At 41.6% G+C, this 19,953-nt stretch overlaps 1 protein-coding gene across 1 annotated transcript in view; it reads left to right on the top strand.

Annotated features, from left to right (window-relative positions):
- Positions 1-19,953, top strand: part of FAM135A (family with sequence similarity 135 member A) — a 166,978-nt gene that overhangs the window by 138,612 nt on the left and 8,413 nt on the right. Inside the window, 2 exon segments of the mRNA XM_030555687.1 lie at positions 14,142-14,293; positions 16,709-16,819. Coding sequence (XP_030411547.1) covers positions 14,142-14,293; positions 16,709-16,819 — 263 coding nt within the window.

A 19,953-nucleotide genomic window follows, 5' to 3' on the forward strand; every position in this document is an offset into this window, starting at 1 on the left:
ACGTCGCTCTCTCCATTTTCCGGAGGTGGGGTTATCCCCGGGTGGACCTCTTTGCGTCCAAGGGGAACAGGAAGTGCCAAGCGTTCTGCTCCTTTCAGGGCAGGGAGCCGGGGTCGATAGCGGATGCCTTCCTCATCCAGTGGTCGACCCACCTGTACTATGCGTTTCCTCCGTTCCCTCTGGTTCACAAGGTCCTCCTGAAGGTGCGCAGAGACAGGGCTCGTGTGATCATGGTGGCCCCGGCATGGCCCAGACAGCACTGGTACACCATGCTGCTAGACTTGGCCGTAGCCGACCCAGTTCCCCTGCCCCTTCATCCGGACCTGATTACCCAGGACCACGGGTCTCTCTGTCACCCAGACCTGCAGTCGCTGCACCTAGCGGCGTGGCTCCTGTGTGGCTAGCTGGTTCCGAGCTGCGCTGCTCCACGCCTGTGAGAGAGGTGCTCTTGAGCAGCAGGAAACCGTCCACAAGAGCCACATATTCGGCAAAATGGAAACGCTTCTCCTGTTGGTGCGTAGAGAGAAATCTCCGCCCTATGGAAGTTTCGGTATCCGAAATCTTAGACTATGTTTGGTCCCTCAAAGAACGTGGTCTGGCCTTATCGTCGTTGCGAGTCCACCTAGCAGCTATCTCCACCTTTCACCCGGGTGCGGACGGTCGCTCCGTTTTTTCTCACCCGACGGTGTCGAGATTTCTTAAAGGGCTGGAACGGTTATTCCCTAACGTCCGTCCCCCTGCTCCAACCTGGGATCTTAACCTGGTGTTGTCCCGGCTCATGGGGCCCCCCTTTGAGCCGTTAGCTACTTGCTCCCTGCTTTACCTCTCTTGGAAGGCTGCCTTTCTAGTAGCTATCACCTCAGCTAGACGGGTGTCGGAACTCCGAGCCCTTGTGGTAGACCCCCCATATACGGTCTTCCACAAAGACAAGGTACAGCTTAGACCACACCCTGCCTTTCTACCCAAGGTGGTCTCAGCCTTCCACGTCAACCAAGAGATTTTCCTCCCGGTTTTTTTCCCAAAACCTCACTCCTCAGGCAGGGAGCAGCAGCTCCACTCGCTGGATGTCCGTAGAGCTCTCGCGTTCTACATAGAGAGGACCAAACCCTTCCGCAAATCCCCCCAGCTTTTCGTGGCGGTAGCGGACCGTATGAAAGGGCTTCCTATCTCCTCCCAGAGGTTATCCTCGTGGGTTACGTCCTGTATCAGGACCTGTTATGACTTGGCCCATGTCCCTACGGGCCGTGTGACTGCGCATTCTACCAGGGCGCAGGCGTCGTCGCTGGCTTTCCTTGCCCGAGTGCCCATCCAGGAAATCTGTCGGGCAGCGACCTGGTCATCGGTCCACACCTTTGCTTCCCACTACGCCCTGGTACAGCAGTCGAGAGAGGATGCGGCCTTCGGAACTGCAGTGCTCCGTGCCGCGACTTCTCACTCCGACCCCACCGCCTAGGTATGGCTTGGGAGTCACCTAACTGGAATGGATGTGAGCAATCACTCGAAGAAGAAAAGACGGTTACTCACCTTTGTAACTGTTGTTCTCGAGATGTGTTGCTCACATCCATTCCACACCCGCCCTCCATCCCCACTGTCGGAGTAGCCGGCAAGAAGGAACGGAGGAGCGGGCGGGCCGGCAGGGATATATATTGGGCGCCATGGCGGCGCCACTCCAGGGGGCGACCTGCCGGCCCACTGGAGTTGCTAGGGTAAAAGTTTCCGACGAACGTGCACGCGCGGCGCGCACACCTAACTGGAATGGATGTGAGCAACACATCTCGAAGAACAACAGTTACAAAGGTGAGTAACCGTCTTATCTGCTTCCAAAAATCTCTTCTTTTTCAACATCCTTTATGTTTATACTGCTATCTACTGTCATGATTTTTATATTAAGTATCCCAGGGCTTGTGTGTGTGCTGTGGCAGTAACGCAAGTTGAAAAGACAATAGTGTCTCAATCCTTTTGGGAGTGTGATATTCATTTATCAGGAAACTGTACTAACGTACACTGAGACTTTCGCATATTAGTATGGACTAGTGAGGTTGTACTGTGTTTCGTTTTATAATACAGAATTGATCTAGATTGGAATACATGTTTGTAGTTTTTATTATTTGGTTTATGGTACAATATGTCCATATTTCTATTTTCCAATGAATGAGTGAAAACTTGTGCTCAGAATGCTTTGTAATATTTCCACCTACTGTTCAAGATTTCATACTACTATCCCTTACTGTAGGGATATCATGGCATGCTATAGCTATTTTCATTCATGATCTACATGTGTGGGGTGGATTTATATAGCATACACTTTCAAAAAAAACTTTATGCTCAGAATCTCTTTGTGAGAACATTCTCACCATTTTTTTGTTAGAAGGTGATATTAAAGACTTACTTATATAGTGTGTTGTTCACTTAAACCTTTCGGTTTGAACAGCATAAATTCCAGGAAGTTGGTTATTTTCTCATTAAAGTCTCTTTGCTAATTGGAAATGAAAGTGATGGGATTCTGATGTACAATAAAACAGTTCATTCTAAATCCTTTTGTTTGTATTGATAGTGATTTGTTTTTAGGAGAAAGGTGATTTACTTAGTGCAGTTGCAGGAATTTATCATGAAGCTCACTGTCTCCTGAAAGTTGCTTTTAACCACAGTGTAGAAGGAGAAAGACTAGCATTGTCTTTTTTTCCCTATAGTGGTTACAGATTAATCCTATGCAAACAGTTGTATATAGTTATACTGTAGGCTAGTTTCATAGTTAATGTAAATTTATTCAGGTAGCTGTATTTTTAGAGCCTTAGTTTTTAGATTCTCGGGTACATTCTATTGCACCAACTTGCTCCAGACAGTTGTGATTCCCAGAATTTCTAAGGCTGTCCATTTGTATTCTGATATTACTGACTGTTGCATTAGATCAATATTTTAGGATGGCGGAAAACCTTACATACAGATCTACAAACATGACATCTCACAGCTTGGATGCTTGCTGCTTAACTGATGTGGAAAAGTCGTTTTCCTTGGACGCCCAGAAGATCTTAGTTAATAGTAATATAATGGAGCTTCTGATCCACACTGGCATACAAGAGGTTAATAGGACCCTAGAAAGACTGTGCAGGAAGCAGTCAATAGGAAAGGGGCTGCGAGGAGCAGCCAATCTGGGCCCATCAGTGACCCACATAAGAAGAGCTGCAGGGCAGAGCAGGGTCGGTTACTTCTGGAGCTCAAGGAGGAAGGACTGGATGCCTTGCAGGTGGATGGAAGCTAGCACCCTGGACAGAGCAGTGCTGAGCTAGAACGGGGAGCAAGAAAGTTGTCTGGCTTCTAGGACTGGCATGCTGAAGTCCTGAGCCGAGGGCAAAGAAGGTGCTGGGGCTATGAGGAAGTGGCCCAGGGAAATGCACTGAGGAGTTGGAGGGGACACGTGGCTGCCATCTTACAAAGTCTCTGGGCTGAGACTTGGAGTATTGGGCAGGCATAGGTTCCCCCCACTCGCCACTGGAGAAGTGGCTGGACTGTTGACTGCAGAGCTCTCAGAATGGGGAAGCACAGATTGTGACATGGCTGAAGGGCTGTGTCATGAAGAGGACGCAACAGTCCGTGGAGTGACATGAGTCCAGGAGCAGACGTGATGGCAGGCAAGGCACCATCGGAAGAGGGCATACCGACCTGTGGAGCTAATCCCCATGATGGCTAGCAGAAGGGCCAGCGTGGTGAATGGAGCCCCATCACAAGTAGAAAGGACTTTACAAAATCTACATATGATGCCAGATGATAGTGATTTGCTTTTGGGCACAGCAGCATCTTGTCTCACTTTTTTCTACAGACAGTCCATTTATGTTGTACTATCTGCTATATCTAAGGTTAGCTGGCCTCTCCAATACTATAAGACTTCATTTAGTGGTTATATTGGCTTCCCATTCCCAAGTTCAAAACTATGAGGTCTGTTCCCATCCAATGGTGTCTTAAGTTTTTTAAAGGGTTAGTACATGTATCTCCTTCATGGGATTTGCATTTGGTACACGCTGCTTTAATGAAACCACCGTTTTAGTCATTAGCCATGTATTCTCTGCATCATCTCTATGAGTACTCCATTTCCACTTGCTGTTTCTTTGGCCTGCAAAGTGGGGGGAAATTCAGACTTGAATGTCAGGTCCACTTTATAGAGCTTTTCATGGATACATGGTATCAATTCAATCTCACCCTACTTTTATTTCTAAAATTGTCTTTGCTTTCCACGTTAATCAAACAACTTGTTTACCTATATATTTTCCAAAACCCCACATGAATGATATGAAAGAAGTCTACATTCCTTACTTGTTGCTGCATCATTATCTTTTTATTTAAACAAAACCAAAACCTTCAGAGTTTAATCCAGATTGTTCGAGGTCTATGCCGGAAGAGTTATTTCCGGTTACATTACTTTCTCTTATTGGAATGCTAAATGTAATCCTTCTGATCTGATAAAAGTTCACTCCACTGGAGCTCAGACTGCTTCTGTGACTTCTCTTAAAAATACTCCTAATGTAGAGATTTCTTAAGGCTGCCACTTGGAGTTGAATCCATACGTTTACAAAGCACTTGATGTTTCATTTGGCAAGCCAGTCCTTCAATCTTTACCTTTCTGAGACTCCAGTATCCCACTTCCTTTATGGATCTACGGTTGGGAGTCTCCAAGAATGGAATACATATTGATAGTCACTAAAAAAAAAAGAAAAAAGTTACTTCCCTTACAGTATGTGATGTTCTTCAAGATAAGTAACTTTTTTTATCTTTTTGGCAGCAACTTTGGATATTCATTTCCTGAACATGGCTAGAAGTTGTGCTGGCTTATTTGTATGCTTCACATAACATATCATAGGGGGAGTGGAGACTGTCTCAAATCTTTATTATTCAATAAAGTCAATAAATGCAAGGCTGTCTCATCTTCTCCAAACACTCTACTGTTGTCTTAATGCTACTGTATAGAAGGTTACAGCGTTCTTTCCCTTACAACTTGAATTGGAAAACACAGTCCTAACTCAATGCCACTATGTTCTCTAGTATAGACCTCAGAACTGCAGTAGAAAAAGTGATCTAAAATGATATAAAGACCTGTCAAACTCTGTTCTGGGAAGACACAAAAATCCTGATTTTAACAACATTTCATCCCTTTAAAATGTGAGGTGCTCTGTATAGAAATGCATAGTTAGGGTAGAGTGAAGGGGATTGATTGATTGAACTGTTTGCACATCTATACCTTAAGATACTTGAATTTGCTTTAAGTTTAACCTTAACTCTGAATTTCCTGGGTTATGATTCTTGTTTTGGAGATAATTACAACATCCATGCAGTTTTTTTAGACTAAGTTACTTATAAGTATTCTCAGCCTTAACTCCATTTTAACATAGTTTTTGTTTAGGAATACAGTAGTAGAATGAGAAGGAAGGATGGCCTTGTGGTTCAGGCAGTAGACAGGAATTCAGGAGATCTGTGCTTAGTTCCTGGTTCCGCCTCAGTCTTCCTGTGTGTCTTTGGGCAAGTCTTTTCATTTTTCCATGCATTAGTTTCCCTCTCTTCCACATTTTCTCTGTCTTGTCTATTTAGGCTACTAACAAAGGTTAAAGAATATTTAGATAAGTTAGATGTATTCAAGTCCTGATGAAATTCATCCTAGGATACTTAGGGAACTAGCTGAAACAATCTCAGAACCATTAGCAATTATCTCTGAGAACTCCTAGGGGATGGGTGAGGTCCCAGAAGACTATAGAAGGGCAAACATAGTACCTGTCATTAAAAAGGGGAACAGAGAGGACCCTTGGAATGATAGACTAGTCAGCCTGTCAAGGCTGATTCCCCAAGCTGGCACTTCGAGTGCAGAAGGTGGGGGCCTGCAAGGATTATAAATATTAATACTGGCCACTTCAGGCTGGTATTAAACTCCCACGGTCACAGCTTCTCTCTGACCTTGGATAGGTAGATGCTGCCACCACCCAAGTGTAAACCCCCACCCTCCCTTTTGAGAACCCAAGAAGGAACAGTTGGGAATTCCTTTCTGTGAGGTATCCTCATGCCCTCTTCCCTCCTACCCCCGGGGAAGAGCTGAGGAAAAAAACAAAGGAAATCAGCTGTTGCCACCAGCTAATTAAACAACATATGCACAAACCTCTTAGGGACACAAAAATCCAATCTTGTTATTAAAAAAGGTAAATTTTATCAAACCCTACAAAAAGAAAACACATTTGAAAGTTAGGCTTTTTGCTAAGTCTTAAAAAAACAATTACAAAAATTAAGCATCAAGATAGCTCTCTTAAGGTTTAGCTTAAAGGTTACAAGCAAAACAAAATCATCTGGGGTTAGCACAAAGGAGTCCATAAGCCAGTAAGAAATAAAAGAAATAACCCTAATCGCGTCTTCCTAGACATTCCCTGATTCACTTACATATCTGGGGTTTCAGATAAGTAGATTTGAGGGATGAATTAATGCTTTTTCATACCTGGTTTTAAAGCTGCTTACAGGTTGCTGCTCTGTGTCTCCGCTCTCCGGAAAACAAAAACAACAGACTAAAGGGGAGTCTTGTTTCAATTTTTAAAAGTTCTAGCCTTCCCATTGGCTTTTTTGGTCAGTGCCCACTCCCTTCTTTTTACCTATGGGCTTTTTTTTTTTTTACCGTTTACAGGTAAAGCAAGTAGAGAACAGCTACTAACTGGGATTTTATAGCTAACTGGCTGGCTGGGTGTCCATAAAAGGGAGCTATGCCCCCCCTTCATTTACCACACAGCCTAATTCCAATTCCTGGAAAGATACTAGAACAAATTCTGAAACAATCCATTTGTAAGGACTTGGAGGATAATAGGGTTATAAGGAATAGCCAAAATGGATTTTTCAAGACCAAATCATGCCAAACCAACCTAATTTCCTATTTTGGAAGTGATAACAGCCTAGTGGATGTGGAGGAAGCAGTCAATGCAATGTGTTCTTGATTTTAGTAAAGCTTTTGACACAGTCCCCTGTCAGGATTCCCTCCCCACTCTGAACTCTGGGGTACAGATATGGGAACCCGCATGAAAGACATCCTAAGCTTATTTCTACCAGATTAGTTAAAAACTTCCCCCAGGCACAAACCCTTTCCTTGTCCTTGGATGGTATTACTGCCACCACCAAGTGATTTAGACAAAGATTTAGGAAAAGGACCACTTGGAGTTCTTATTTCCCCAAAATATCCATCCAAGCCCCTTCACTCCCTTTCCTGGGGAGGCTTGAGAATAATATGCCAACCAATTGCCTTTAATAAAAGTACAGATCAGACCCTTTATTTTTAGGACACTAAAATCAATCAGGTTCTTAAAAGAAAACCTTTATTATAAAGAAAAAAGTAAAAGAAGCACCTCTATAAAATCAGGATGGAAGGTAATTTTACAGAGTGGTAAAAAGATTTAAAACACAGAGGATTCTCCTCTAGGGTCAACTTCAGAGTTACAAAAACAGGAATAAACCCCCCTCTTAGCATAGGGAAAATTCACAAGCTAAAATAAAAGATAATCTAACACATTTCCTTGCCTTTACTTACAATTTCTGTAATATTAGATGTATTATGTCAAGGTATCTTTTCAAGAGATGATTTACCTGCTTGGTCTCTCTCTGTCCAGAGGGAACAACAAAGAGAGCACAACCCCCTCCACTCGATTTGAAAATATCTTCTTTTCCATTGGTCCTTCTGGTCAGGTGCCAGCTAGGTTAATTGAACTGATTAACCCTTTACCAGTAAAATGATTCTGTACCTCTGGCCAGGAAGAATTTTGTGTTATGGCATACATAAAGGTTGTTACCCTTCTCTTTATGACATCCCCCATGACATTCTCATGAGCAAATTAGGGAAATGTGGTCCAAATGAAATTGCTGAAAGGTGGATGCACAACTCTTTGAAGGACCATACCAAAGAGTAGTTATTAGTGGTTTGCTGTCAAACTGGGAGAATGTATCTAGTGGCGTTCTGCAGGGATCAGTCCCTGTCTGGTACTATTCAGTATTATCATTAGTCACTTGGATAATAGAGTGGAGAGTATGCTTATAAAATTTTCAGATAACACTAAGCTTGGAGGGGTTGCAAGGACTTTGGAGGACAGGATTAGAATAAAAAAAGGCCTTGACAAATTGGAGAATTGGTCTGAATTCAGCAAGTTGAAATTCAATAAAGACAAGTGCAAATACTTCATTTTAGGAAGGAAAAATCATATGCTTAACTACAAAATGGGTAATAACTGCCTAAGTGTTAGTACTGTTGAAAAAGAACTAAGGATTATAGTCGATCAGAAATTGATTGAGTTAACAAAGTGATGCAATGGCAAAAAAGACCAGTATCATTCTGGGATGCTTTAAGAGGAGTGTCATATGTAATATAGGGGCGGCAGTTGTCCCCCTTTACTTGGCACTGGGTAGGCCTCAGCTGGAATCTATGTTCAATTCTGGGCTCCACACTTCAGGAAAGATGTGGACGAATTGGAGAGATTCCATAGGACAGCAACAAAAATGATAAAAGGTTTAGAAAACCTGACCTTTGAGGAAAAGTTAAAAAAAACTGGCATGTTTAATCGTGAGAAAAGAAGACTGAGGGAGGACCTGATAAGTCTTCAAATAAATTAAGGGCTATTAAAAAGAGAATGGTGAGCAACCATTCTCTATGTCCACTCAAGGAAATATAGGAAGTAACAGGCTTAATCTGCAGCAGGCAAGATTTAGGTTAGATATTAGCAGGGGTGTGCGCAGAAATTTAAATTTTGCTGCTTTTGGAGCCGCCCTGGCTACGGGGCCAGAGGAATTCTGTGCTCCTACTGATTATTGGGGAAACTCAGGCTTCTGCTTTCCCCTCTTTGTGCACACCCCTGGATATTAGGAAAAGCTTCCAAACTATAAGGATAGTTAAGCTCTGGAATATGTTTCCGGTGGGGGTTGTTGATTTCCCCTCATAGGAAGTTTTAAAAAACAGGTTGGACAAATAGCTGTCAGATATGGTCTAGGTTTACTTGGTCCTGCAATAGTGCGGGGCTGGACTTTATGACTTCTCAGGGTCCCTTCCAACTCCACATTTCTGTGACTGTTAAGATCAGTACTTGACACAGTGGGCCACGATCTCGTGGAATCTATAGGCACTTATTGTAACTATGAATTCAGTGGCAAAAAACTGTTAATGGAGAATTAAAGTTGCTTGGTGTTATGTCCTCCCCTTGCAGAACACTGAGTTGAGCAAAACTCACAACTTTTGAAAACCAGGAAATGCACAGTTAAGATTGCCCATGCACCCTCAACTCTGTCCTCTCTCAGCAAAGCCCCAATATGCCTTGTTAATGCACATACCTTTACTCTGCCAACCCCACAGTTGTTGAAATGTACAAGCTCTTCACCTCCTTTTACAACCCATTCACTCTCACCCAGAGGATTCCATCTAACATTACTAATGGATCTAAACAGAAAAGGAGGAGCTGCCTATGTCATCTTTCCTCTGGTCCTTTGGAGCTGACAGTAGCCAATGGAATTTTTTGCATACAATCCTGGTTACATCAATATGGTGGAAGCCGTAATTGGGCTTGCTTGGTAAAGATGTGTTTGTGATATGAGAACACATGCAGATTACTTTGAAGGGTGTGATAGAGCTGTGATTATGATTTGAGATCTGTGTTTTGCACCCTCACGTTTTGCAAGAAAAGGAATGAGCTGCATATGTACTGCATCATTTCAGTGCAGAATTATGTAGGTTATCAGGGCATAGGGCCTTTATTACAAAGGATGTTGTCAGCATTGAAGTGGAAAATGAAAGGATTCTAATGCTTTAATAATGGTTAAGAGAAATGATAGGGTGAGATGGTATCCTGTCAGTAAGTGTAAGGGAGTTGTAAAAGGCTGTGAGGTGGTTCTTCAATTGTAATATGTGATATTCTTTCTGGGGAATTGACTAAGTGTGCAAGTGTACACCAAGATCTGAAGACGGCTGTACCATGTAGCACCAGGGGCTAGTGTGAGTATGTGCATATTGAGGCATTGCTCGAAGAAGGTAGAAGAAAGGTGGCTTGGGCAATCTTCCCCTCTTTGTCCTTCAGTAATGTTAGTTCTAATCCTGCTTTTAAAAGGAGGTGAAGAGTATATATATTTCAGAAACTCTTGAATTGGCAGAGTAAAGGTATATGCATTAACAGGGCATATTGGGGCATTGCTGACACTGGGCAGAGTTAAGGTTACATGGGCATCCTTAGCCAGGCATTGCTTGGTTTTCAGAAGTTTGTTTTGTTCAACTCTGTGTTCTGCAAAGAGATGACATGCTACCAAATAACCTTAACGCTATGTTAACAGAGTCTTTTTCCATTAGATTTCCTAACATTTTGAACAGGAAAAGACTGGTTGGTAGGACTTAGTAGTCATTTAGGCAGCTGCACATATCAGATCCCTCAATTTGCATACTAAGCCAAATTAACCTATAGTAAGCAATTCCCCTGTCATGATGTACTCCTTGCTGTCCCACAAAATTCTGCAACCTCATAATCTAGGAATTGCTGAGAATCCACACATTGGCAACCCACACATTTCTTTTCCCTCAGCAATCAAGACACCTGCACTGTCAGTTCCAAACCTCCCCACTATGTGTCTTTGGAAACACCACATTAATCTGCCCCAAGATCAGAAAGTAGCAACTTACCCCGGTCTCCTTGCTTCCCCAGGGGCGAGTAAAATACAGATTTTGTCAAATAACCAGTCCAAGGCTTGCTTACCACCCCTCTTCATTGACACAACTGGCTGCTGACTATTCTGTGTTCACAGTGAGCCGCTTCATAAAGTAAAATATGTTATAGCAGAGACAGCTTTTAGCAAGCAACATCAGATACTAACTCTTCACTGCAAAGGTGCACAAAGTTTCAGACTAGTGATGTCAGTGGTGAGATGTTCATTAGGGGCAATGGCATCAGCACATTCTCTTGTGTTATCCAGGCAAGCATAAGTGGCTGCATAGAAACCCTCTGGTTTTTTTTCTATATTGGTGCATGCACACTGTAATAATTTCAGACTGCAAATCTATGCAGGCGAAGAAGTGGACATGTTCTTAGATGCCTTTCACAATTTGGATTCCCCAAAGACTTAGTGGGTGCCATGCACTACCTTGGGTAAAAATTGACCAATTGAGACCATTTTGCTCTGCATCTCCATGATAGCCTGATCTCTAGTTCTGAGGGGAAAAACCACACAAGCACCCCTAGAAACTTTTTGAAAAAAAAAAACCAAATCTCTCTAGAACCCATGGCTCAAATGACCCAAATGAGGGTCACTAGAACCTTTTTTAGCATTCTCACAAGGAGGGGTGAAAGTAACTTACATATCTTATCGGTACGGTCGTATTGCAACCTCCCTTCCCACCTCCACTCCTACACACTTAACTTCATGGATCTCTGCATGACTTTGATACAGTAGCTGTCTATTAGTTTTATTCTAGAGTATTGGTAGTAGCTTTAAGGTATGTCTACACAGCCGATGTTAAAATGCGGCCACAGCAACGCTTTAATGTGCCTTTGTAGTTGCGGCTCCAGTGCTGGGAGAAAACTCTCCCAACGTTGTAATAAAACCATCTCCATGTGGGGACGAGCTACCAGAACTGTCTACGCTGCCACTTAGAGCGCTGAAACTTTTCTCATTCAGGAGTGTGAAAAAACACTCCCCCTTCCCCACCCGAGCAAGGAAAGTTTCAGCACTGTAAGTGGCAGTATAGACTGTGCTACAACACTGGGAGCTATTCCCCTAGTGGAGGTGGTTTTATTATAGCACTGGGAGAGCTCTCTCCCAGTGTTGGAGCCACGACTACACAGCCATGTTAAAGTGCTGCTGCGTCAGCGCTTTGACGTTGGCTGTGTAGATATACCCTTTTGTGAATGACTTTCAGCTTCTTCATTTGTTGTTGTTCTTTTTAACTGACAATCCCCCATTTCCTCACTTCTAAGTTTAAACATACCCGTAAGACAGGCGGGGGGGGGGTGCGGGGGGTCAGACCAGCAAACGGCAGCAAGCCCTCCCAGTGGGAAAGAAGCATGAGATGAAGAAGTTTCACCCGAGGTGCCAGCTGCTTTGGAACCCAACTTGTGCTCTGCCAAGCCCTATGCCTTGCCTTCCGTGCTGCTGACTCCTTCCTCTGGCACCCCACAGCTGCCAGCAACAGGGACTGCTGCAGAGACTCCCCCAGAGAGCCCGGGCACAGGAGAAGGAAGGAGAATCCTTGGCTCTGGTTCTCCCCAGTTGCAGCTAGGTGAGCTCTCCCTCCTGCAGCTGGCTGAATAATGAATGAACCCAAGGGCTGGAGGCAGAGCACAGCACCCTGGGCACAGAGCACAAAGCCACTCCTCTGTCCTGCTTGCATTGCAGTCCTTAAACAACCTCCCCACCTCCTGCCTGCCACCTTTCAGCTCCCCTAATCTCCAAGGTCAACTCTGATTCCCTCTCCAGCAATGCTTAGGGGTGGTCGGTTTGCTTGCAGAGAGGGATGTTTGCTGCAATCCATTCTGCCTCATGGATTTCACAACATGGGCCCCTTTCAGCAACATCTCCCCTCTGGTGAGTCATTCCCTCTTAGTGAAGGTTGAATCATGCAGTGTGTGATTCTGCAATCAATTACATTTAATTATATTGTTCCAGCAGAGGGGACAATCACACCGGGTAAATTGCGCGCCTGACATGACAGACTTGACCAATAAGAAGCAAGTGGTTACCATGATGGCACTCAAAAGGGAACGTTCAGAATCACATGAACGTCTTCCACCCGACAAGAAGTAAAAACTGAAAGGGAGCGTTTTGTTTCTAGAGAATGTAAAACATTTAATTCAAGAGATAAATCTGATTTTTTGTTATTACTACAGTTAAACCTAGCCTATTTTACCTATATGTACCTAATGCTTCGGGCACTTTCTTACCGGCACGCCATACTGGCTTACTTTCACCTCTTCTCACGAGGCATTGCAAATTTCAAGAAAATCACAGAAGCATGCAGATTTTAGAGCACTTAGAAGCATTGGTCTTTAAAAAATAAGGATAGAGAAATAATGGAAGGAGATAGCTTTTCTACATACCCATATACAAGGCTCAGAAATGTGTGAAGTGGTCCATTCATCTCAATGGGATGTTCTCAGCTCAGTGAGAACACCAAGTAGACATTACATCTCAGCGCTATTGTTTCAGCTTGTAGTATGAACTTTTCCATTCATCTCAGTGAGTGTTCTCATTTCCCTTCTGTTGCACCACTATAATAAGCTATTTGGGTCATTTGAGCCAAGTTTACTTTGCAGCACATTTAATGGAAAAATAATTTCAAAATAATTGCTTTAAGTATAAGAGGAGAGGCATGTACATGGTGTATGTATGGTATGATAGAGCTTAGGACAGGGATATACTTGTCCTGCTAGGTGTGTCCAACTTTCAGATAGGTGAAGAAGAAACGCCCCCCTCCTCTTTACCAGTGGCAGTAACACATTTGATATACTCCTGTGAGCCATAGCTATCTTAATTTTGCAGCTAGCTCGACTTGCTCACCACTCTGGAGGGACAACTGAACCATAAAGCTAAGTATTCAGCTCCTTTAGTCCATTCCCCAAACAAATCCATCTGAGATGTTGCTTCCACCTAAAATAAAGTATCTATCCAGATTGTCTTAAATGACATTTTCTTCCTCCCAGGAATACTTCTAGAGTCTGCATCATACAGGTTGTCTTGGCAACTGACAAGCATCCATCCCACTAACCTCCACAATCATTAAATACCAAAATGATGTCATATTTAGTCATTCACATCACATTTAAAATGTTTTCTCTGTAGTTGGTGTATAACTGGTTCAGAAACAGTAAACTTGAAAAAAAATGGTTGATGTGTTAACTGAAATAGGTTTTTTATGTGTTTAACAATTCTGAGGAGCTTCTTTCTAAGCTAGTTGGGCAGTTTGGAAAATACTGAAACATATAGTAGTTTGGTTTTTTTGTTTTGTTTTATTACTTAACATTATGAAGTCGGGGGGGAGTGGAAATAATCCATTTATTTATTTCTTTACTACTTAAAACATTTATAAAGGCATCAAATTTCACTTTAAGGAAAAATAAAATAAAAAGAATTTCCCCAAGGTTTCATTTTACACTGTTTTTCTTTTTAAATAGTTTTATTGGACATTCGCTGGGCAATTTAATAATCCGTTCAGTGCTCACAAGACCTCGGTTTAAATATTACCTCAACAAACTTCACACCTTCCTGTCTCTCTCTGGACCACATCTTGGTACCCTCTACAACAGCAGTGCTCTTGTTAATACAGGTAAAAGCTTCAACGTTATTTTCAGTGGTATGAATTCAGGATAAATATGTTCAGGAGAAAATGAGTAGGCATCTCTTGCCTTTAAAATGTTGATAAAAGGTACTTCTAGGGCTTTGTGTATTCTTTGGATTAGGAAAATCAGGCACATTCTCACACTCTGCTTTTAGGAACAAACGGAGAAAGAGGCAAGTATAAAACCTTAATCGGAAAAAAGACAACAATTATAAGAGCACATCAATCTGTTTGAACCAGTATTTATGTTAAAATATTTTTCAAGGTATAACTTTCTAAGATTAGTTTATTGATAAATACCTAGCTATGATATAATTCAACAAATCTTTAAAAAAAAGTACTATAAACAGTTAAATGCAGACAGTCAATATACAAAAACACCTGTGATCCTTGTGTTCATAAAAACTAACCAACACAGTTAAAATATTGAATATCAAATGCGCTCAACAAACTGCTAGTGAACAATGGTGTTCCCACACCTTGAATACTGCGTGCAGTTTTGGCCGCCCCTCAAAAAAGATAAATTAGAAATGGAAAAGGCACAGAGAAGAGGAACAAAAATGATTAAGGGCATGGGGGAGCTTCCATATGAGGAGAAATTAAAAAGATTGGGACTGTTCATCTTAGAAGAGAGATGAATAAGGGGGGGATAGAGAGAAGTCTTTAAACTTATGAATTATGTAGAGAAAGTGAATAAGGAAGTGTTATTTACCCTTTCACATAACACAAGGACCAGGGGTCACCCCATGAAATGAATATGCAGCAGGTGTAAAACAAACAAAAGGAAGTACTACTTCACACAACACACGGTCAATTTGTGTAACTAGTTGCCCTAGGGTGTTGTGAAGACCAAAAGTATAACTGAGTTAAAAAAAGAATTAGGTAAGTTCATGGAGGATGAGTCCATCAATGGCTATTATCCAAGAGGATCAGGGATGCAACCCCCTTGCTCTGTGTATCCCTAAGCCTCTGACTACGAGATGCTGGGACTGGACGATGGGATGGATCACTTGATAATTTCCCTGTTGGGTTCATTCCCTTTGAGCTGTTTGGCATTGACCACTGTTGGAAGGCAGGATGCTGGTATAGATGTTCAATTGGTCTGATCCAGTATGGCCATTCTTGTGTTCTTAACAATCTACAGACCAAATAAACAATTAAGGAAAATGTATAATCTGTGTGCATACATTTTCTGAATAGAAAAAAGGTGAAAATTGTTGTGCATTATTTGCCCAAATATAATTTTCTGGAGTTGTGAGGATATCAGTGAAATTGAGTGGCTTTTGAAACTTGGCATGTACAATATGTAGCCCTCAATGCATGCTTTACCGTAGTCGGGGGGAAACTTTTGCAGTAAGTTATCCCAAAAAAGTACACACTAAGCATGAACAACCTATTATTTGCTTTTAGTATTCCAGACGATATGAGATGTGGATATTTGAGTATTTTTATAGTCAGCAGTGAGTCTAGTTGGCTGTTGTCATCTTAATAATAAGACCTTTCTAGGTATCATACAGAAAGCGTTTATATCTGTAAAGAGTTGGATCGCTTGTGGTTGATTACTTCTCAAGATAACATTTTCTTACAATAACCCTCATTGCTTTTCATATGTTTAATGAATTATAAATTTTAAGTTAATATTCCAGAAAACTCAAATAATTATAGGTGATATAGCATTTTAGGACTGAGCATGACTAGCATTAAAACTTTGGATATATTTATATGTGACCACTTGAGAATACCTGGTAGTTTGTTTTCTTCTGCTTTATAGCAATAACAAGGGCTTGTAAGAATTTCTGAAAAGTCATATTTAGACAGATGACTTTACTTATCAACTGGGAAAACGAGATGCTGCACAACATCCAGGAGGGTGTAATGATGAGACCTCTTCTCCATTCCTCTCCCCAGTCCGGAGAATGCCTTCCCTTTCTTTTCTGCCTACCTTCCATGAGTCTTGACCTCTGTGATTCTGAAAAGTTATTTGTTTTGGTGAGATGTGACACTTGAGTCTCTCTTATATTTTGGACAGGTTATATATTTCAGCATCAAAACATGAAACATTATTTTAAAATGTTGAAGGTATGTCTGTATGTTACCTTGTGGTTAATATTTAAAGACATACCTTGATATTTCGGTGAAAGAAGTTTTTCCCCTAGCACTAAGAATATTAACTTTGGTTTAACTAAGGACAGTATTCATTCTTTATTAATACATATCAGATAGAAAACAATGATGGCTGAGAGAACTATAGAATGGTTGTGGGCTTGATAATGCTAACATAAACATAAAATAAAGAGTGGGGAATGTAATGTATGGACATTTACTTTACACATTTAATTGCCATGTAGTGATTCTTATTTTACTGCTGAAATATACTTACATACACTGTATGTAACCATACAGGTCTCTGGTTTATGCAGAAGTGGAAAAAGTCGGGTTCTTTATTACAATTGACATGTCGAGATCATTCAGACCCGCGGCAAACCTTCTTGTACAAACTTAGTAAAAAAGCAGGTAAGCTTTGTTCATGTTGTTCATCTTATAGGCAAGTAAGTACAGGATGTCAATGAAAAGAAAAATATAGAAAATATTTTTAGAGAAATAATTGCATGTTCTACCATTCTGTCAGCTCTACTGTCCATTATTTGTCTATACTAAGTATTACTTCCGAAATAAATCAGACATTGTGTTTGTATTGAGGAACGATCTTTCTAATTAATGAACAAACTAGCCAACCTGTATTTGGGGCTGATCTTGCCCCAGTGTTGTCTGTGGTTTCAGGGAGAGTAAGATTGAATGCATTATACAGTCGTGAAGGACCGAAAGCAGGGGTTACCTAGCTACCAAGCTTTCTAGAGCTGTTTGATAACCTAAGCAAGCCACTTACACTTTGTCTTGTAGGTGCAGAATTTTGACATCCTAACATGATTTATTTAATAAAACTTTATTTGGCGTCTACAATCTGGGAAAGCTAAACCACAACATTCTTATCAATGATGTTCATGGCATGAATACCTCTAGGAAGTTCAGTCATTTTGCAGTCATCAGCAATGTGTGTCATGGTTTATGGCTGCCCACATTGACATAGAGAACCGTCTCCAAAATGCCACCAAAATTTTGGGCAGCACAAATTCCATGTCTGGTACAAAACCAGTTCAGAAGGCTTCATTGCATTCATGGTAAATCAAACCAGGGCTGACGCTGAATGGGGTCAGAGACAAGATAATCACTTTCTCTGCAGACCATGGAGCTCACCACGTGTCCTCTACTATAAATCCTTCACCCAGTAAACTTATCCACACAAGGAAATGTGAGGGCAGATGACCATGTGGTGGATTAAACAAGTATTTTAATTAACAGTAGATGTGGCATATCACACAATTTCGTCATGAGCTTTGCTACACTTTGCTGTCTATGAACACTGGGCAGAGCAATATTGCAGTGATAGAGTAAGTGTGCCTGAATATGCATGGTGGAATTAAGTTGTATGTCGATCATCTTTGTGTGAGATGAGTGAGCACATACTGAAGCGTAGTCCTCCACCACTGAGTAACAGAGTGCCAAGGCTGAAGTGTGTAATGTTTGGGCATTGACACCCCGTTTTATTCCGGCCAGTTTTCCAAGCAGGTTGTTGAGCATTTTGACTTAGTTGCTGTCTTTGTAAGATGGTCACAATGTCCAATGTGATTCCTAGATAGACCGAGTGTGAATAATGCTTTATTTGTTAACTTGAGAACTATGTTCAGCTCACTTTTGCATGATGTAAGTGAAAGACACTTGACACAGTCTTACTTCCACTTGGTATCAGATGCCACCGACGACAATAATTGGCCATAGCTGCCATATCTGCATTCAGAACACTCTCAAGTATATAAAAGGAGTGTGATAAGTGCCAAGACATATGTCTGCATAAACAAACTAACAAGATCTGATATATGGTAGGTCCTTCGAATACAAGTTTAATAACTTTAGAAATAATCGTGATCCTTGCAAGAGGCCGTTCTTCTGGTGCCTCCAAGCACTTGTTCTACCACCAATATGCACATGGAAATGGTGATTTCTCAAAAGCAGAGCCATCACACATACTCATCAACTTGGCATAGTTCTAGACAATTTCACCAAAAAGTCTGTGTGCCAAACCGTATCATATGCTGCAGTCAGATCAAGGAAAGCTGAACCAGTCTTCAGCTTATGTCGCTTCCTCCTATTGAGCCTGGCAAGCAGCATCCAATGATTTTATAAGATGGTCAGCATTCTCCGGATTATCTGACTACTCATACTGCCTCAGAAAGTCTGTACAATCCTTGTTCAAACATGGAATGCACACTGGTTGAAAGCTGCATGGATCTGTTGCACTTGCAGCTTTAAAAATGGCACAACAAAAGTGACAGTTTACACCTTCCATGGAGATGATGTTTAATGGGATGGTTACAATGCTCCGTTCTAAATACTCTTTAAAGGAGCCCCAATCTGCCTTCTGGAAATTCCATCTAGGCTTTGGAATGCTCCTATAATCGGAAGATGCATTCCCATCTGAATCTATGATGGACAATGTTGGCTGTGTGGAAAATTACAGTACAGTACATGCCACTGGCTGTGGGTGATTGGCAAACGACGTGACCCAGCACAGGTCTGGGCAGTAGTCCCTATGCCAATGTGCTGAATGGAAAGTGCCACGCTGCTTAGTGTCATAGACCAGTGCAAGAACATTATTAATTGCCCACCCCAACAGTTGTTCATCATTAGGGTCTGCAGTCGCATACCCCCGCTTGCTATGATGACTATTAAAGTTGCCAACCTATACTGCTGGATGCTTATGCCTTGGGAGGACTCGTGAACCCCATATTTCATTTGGTGGCTTATATATATATGCAATTTGAAACCCAGCAACTTCAGTTGTGTTGCAGAAGAGTGAAAATTCAATATGCACAGGATCCGATATATCACTATGGATGTCCATGGCTCTACCGTGTTTCACATGGAGATCATGACTTAACAGATCAAAACCAATTATCTTAAACTGATCTGCTTCATTCAGCACAATGTGAGTTTAATGTAGACAAATGATGTCAGTCAAAACTTCCTTTGCCAGAACATCAATAAGTTCCCACTTGGTTGCAGACAATCCTTCAACTTTCAGCTGGAGGACCTTAAGTACCAGACCTATGACTAGAAAATAATTGTCAGAAACATGTTGACCAGTTGACTGAAATTCGTGATAATCCTTAAATTTGATCTACTAGTTAGATAGTCTGTTTCTCCAGTCCGCAGATGAGCTGCAGCGGGATACTTAACGGGGACACATCGTGAACACCAATCCATTGTCTCCCAGGAAAACTTCGTAATATTTTATATCAGGATTCTGTACCTCAGTAGTTCTTCTTAAATCTTTTTGCCCTTCAATTACAAGTTTATTCTGGGTTTCAGCTCTTGAAACTTATTAGCATTTTTAAATCTGCAGATGAGGATTGAGAGACAACAGGATAATTCAAAAGGAAAAGAGTCCAAGTTTGTGCTTATTAGCTTTTGTGTTTTCGGTTATTCTAGGGACAAGCCGATATATATTGGAGGGATTTAAACCATTATTAACCCAATGAAATTTTCCTGCTATCATAATTTTATAAGGTTATTACAAACATGATCAGTTT

Source organism: Gopherus evgoodei, chromosome 3, assembly GCF_007399415.2.
Source record: "Gopherus evgoodei ecotype Sinaloan lineage chromosome 3, rGopEvg1_v1.p, whole genome shotgun sequence".
NCBI lineage: Eukaryota > Metazoa > Chordata > Testudines > Testudinidae > Gopherus > Gopherus evgoodei.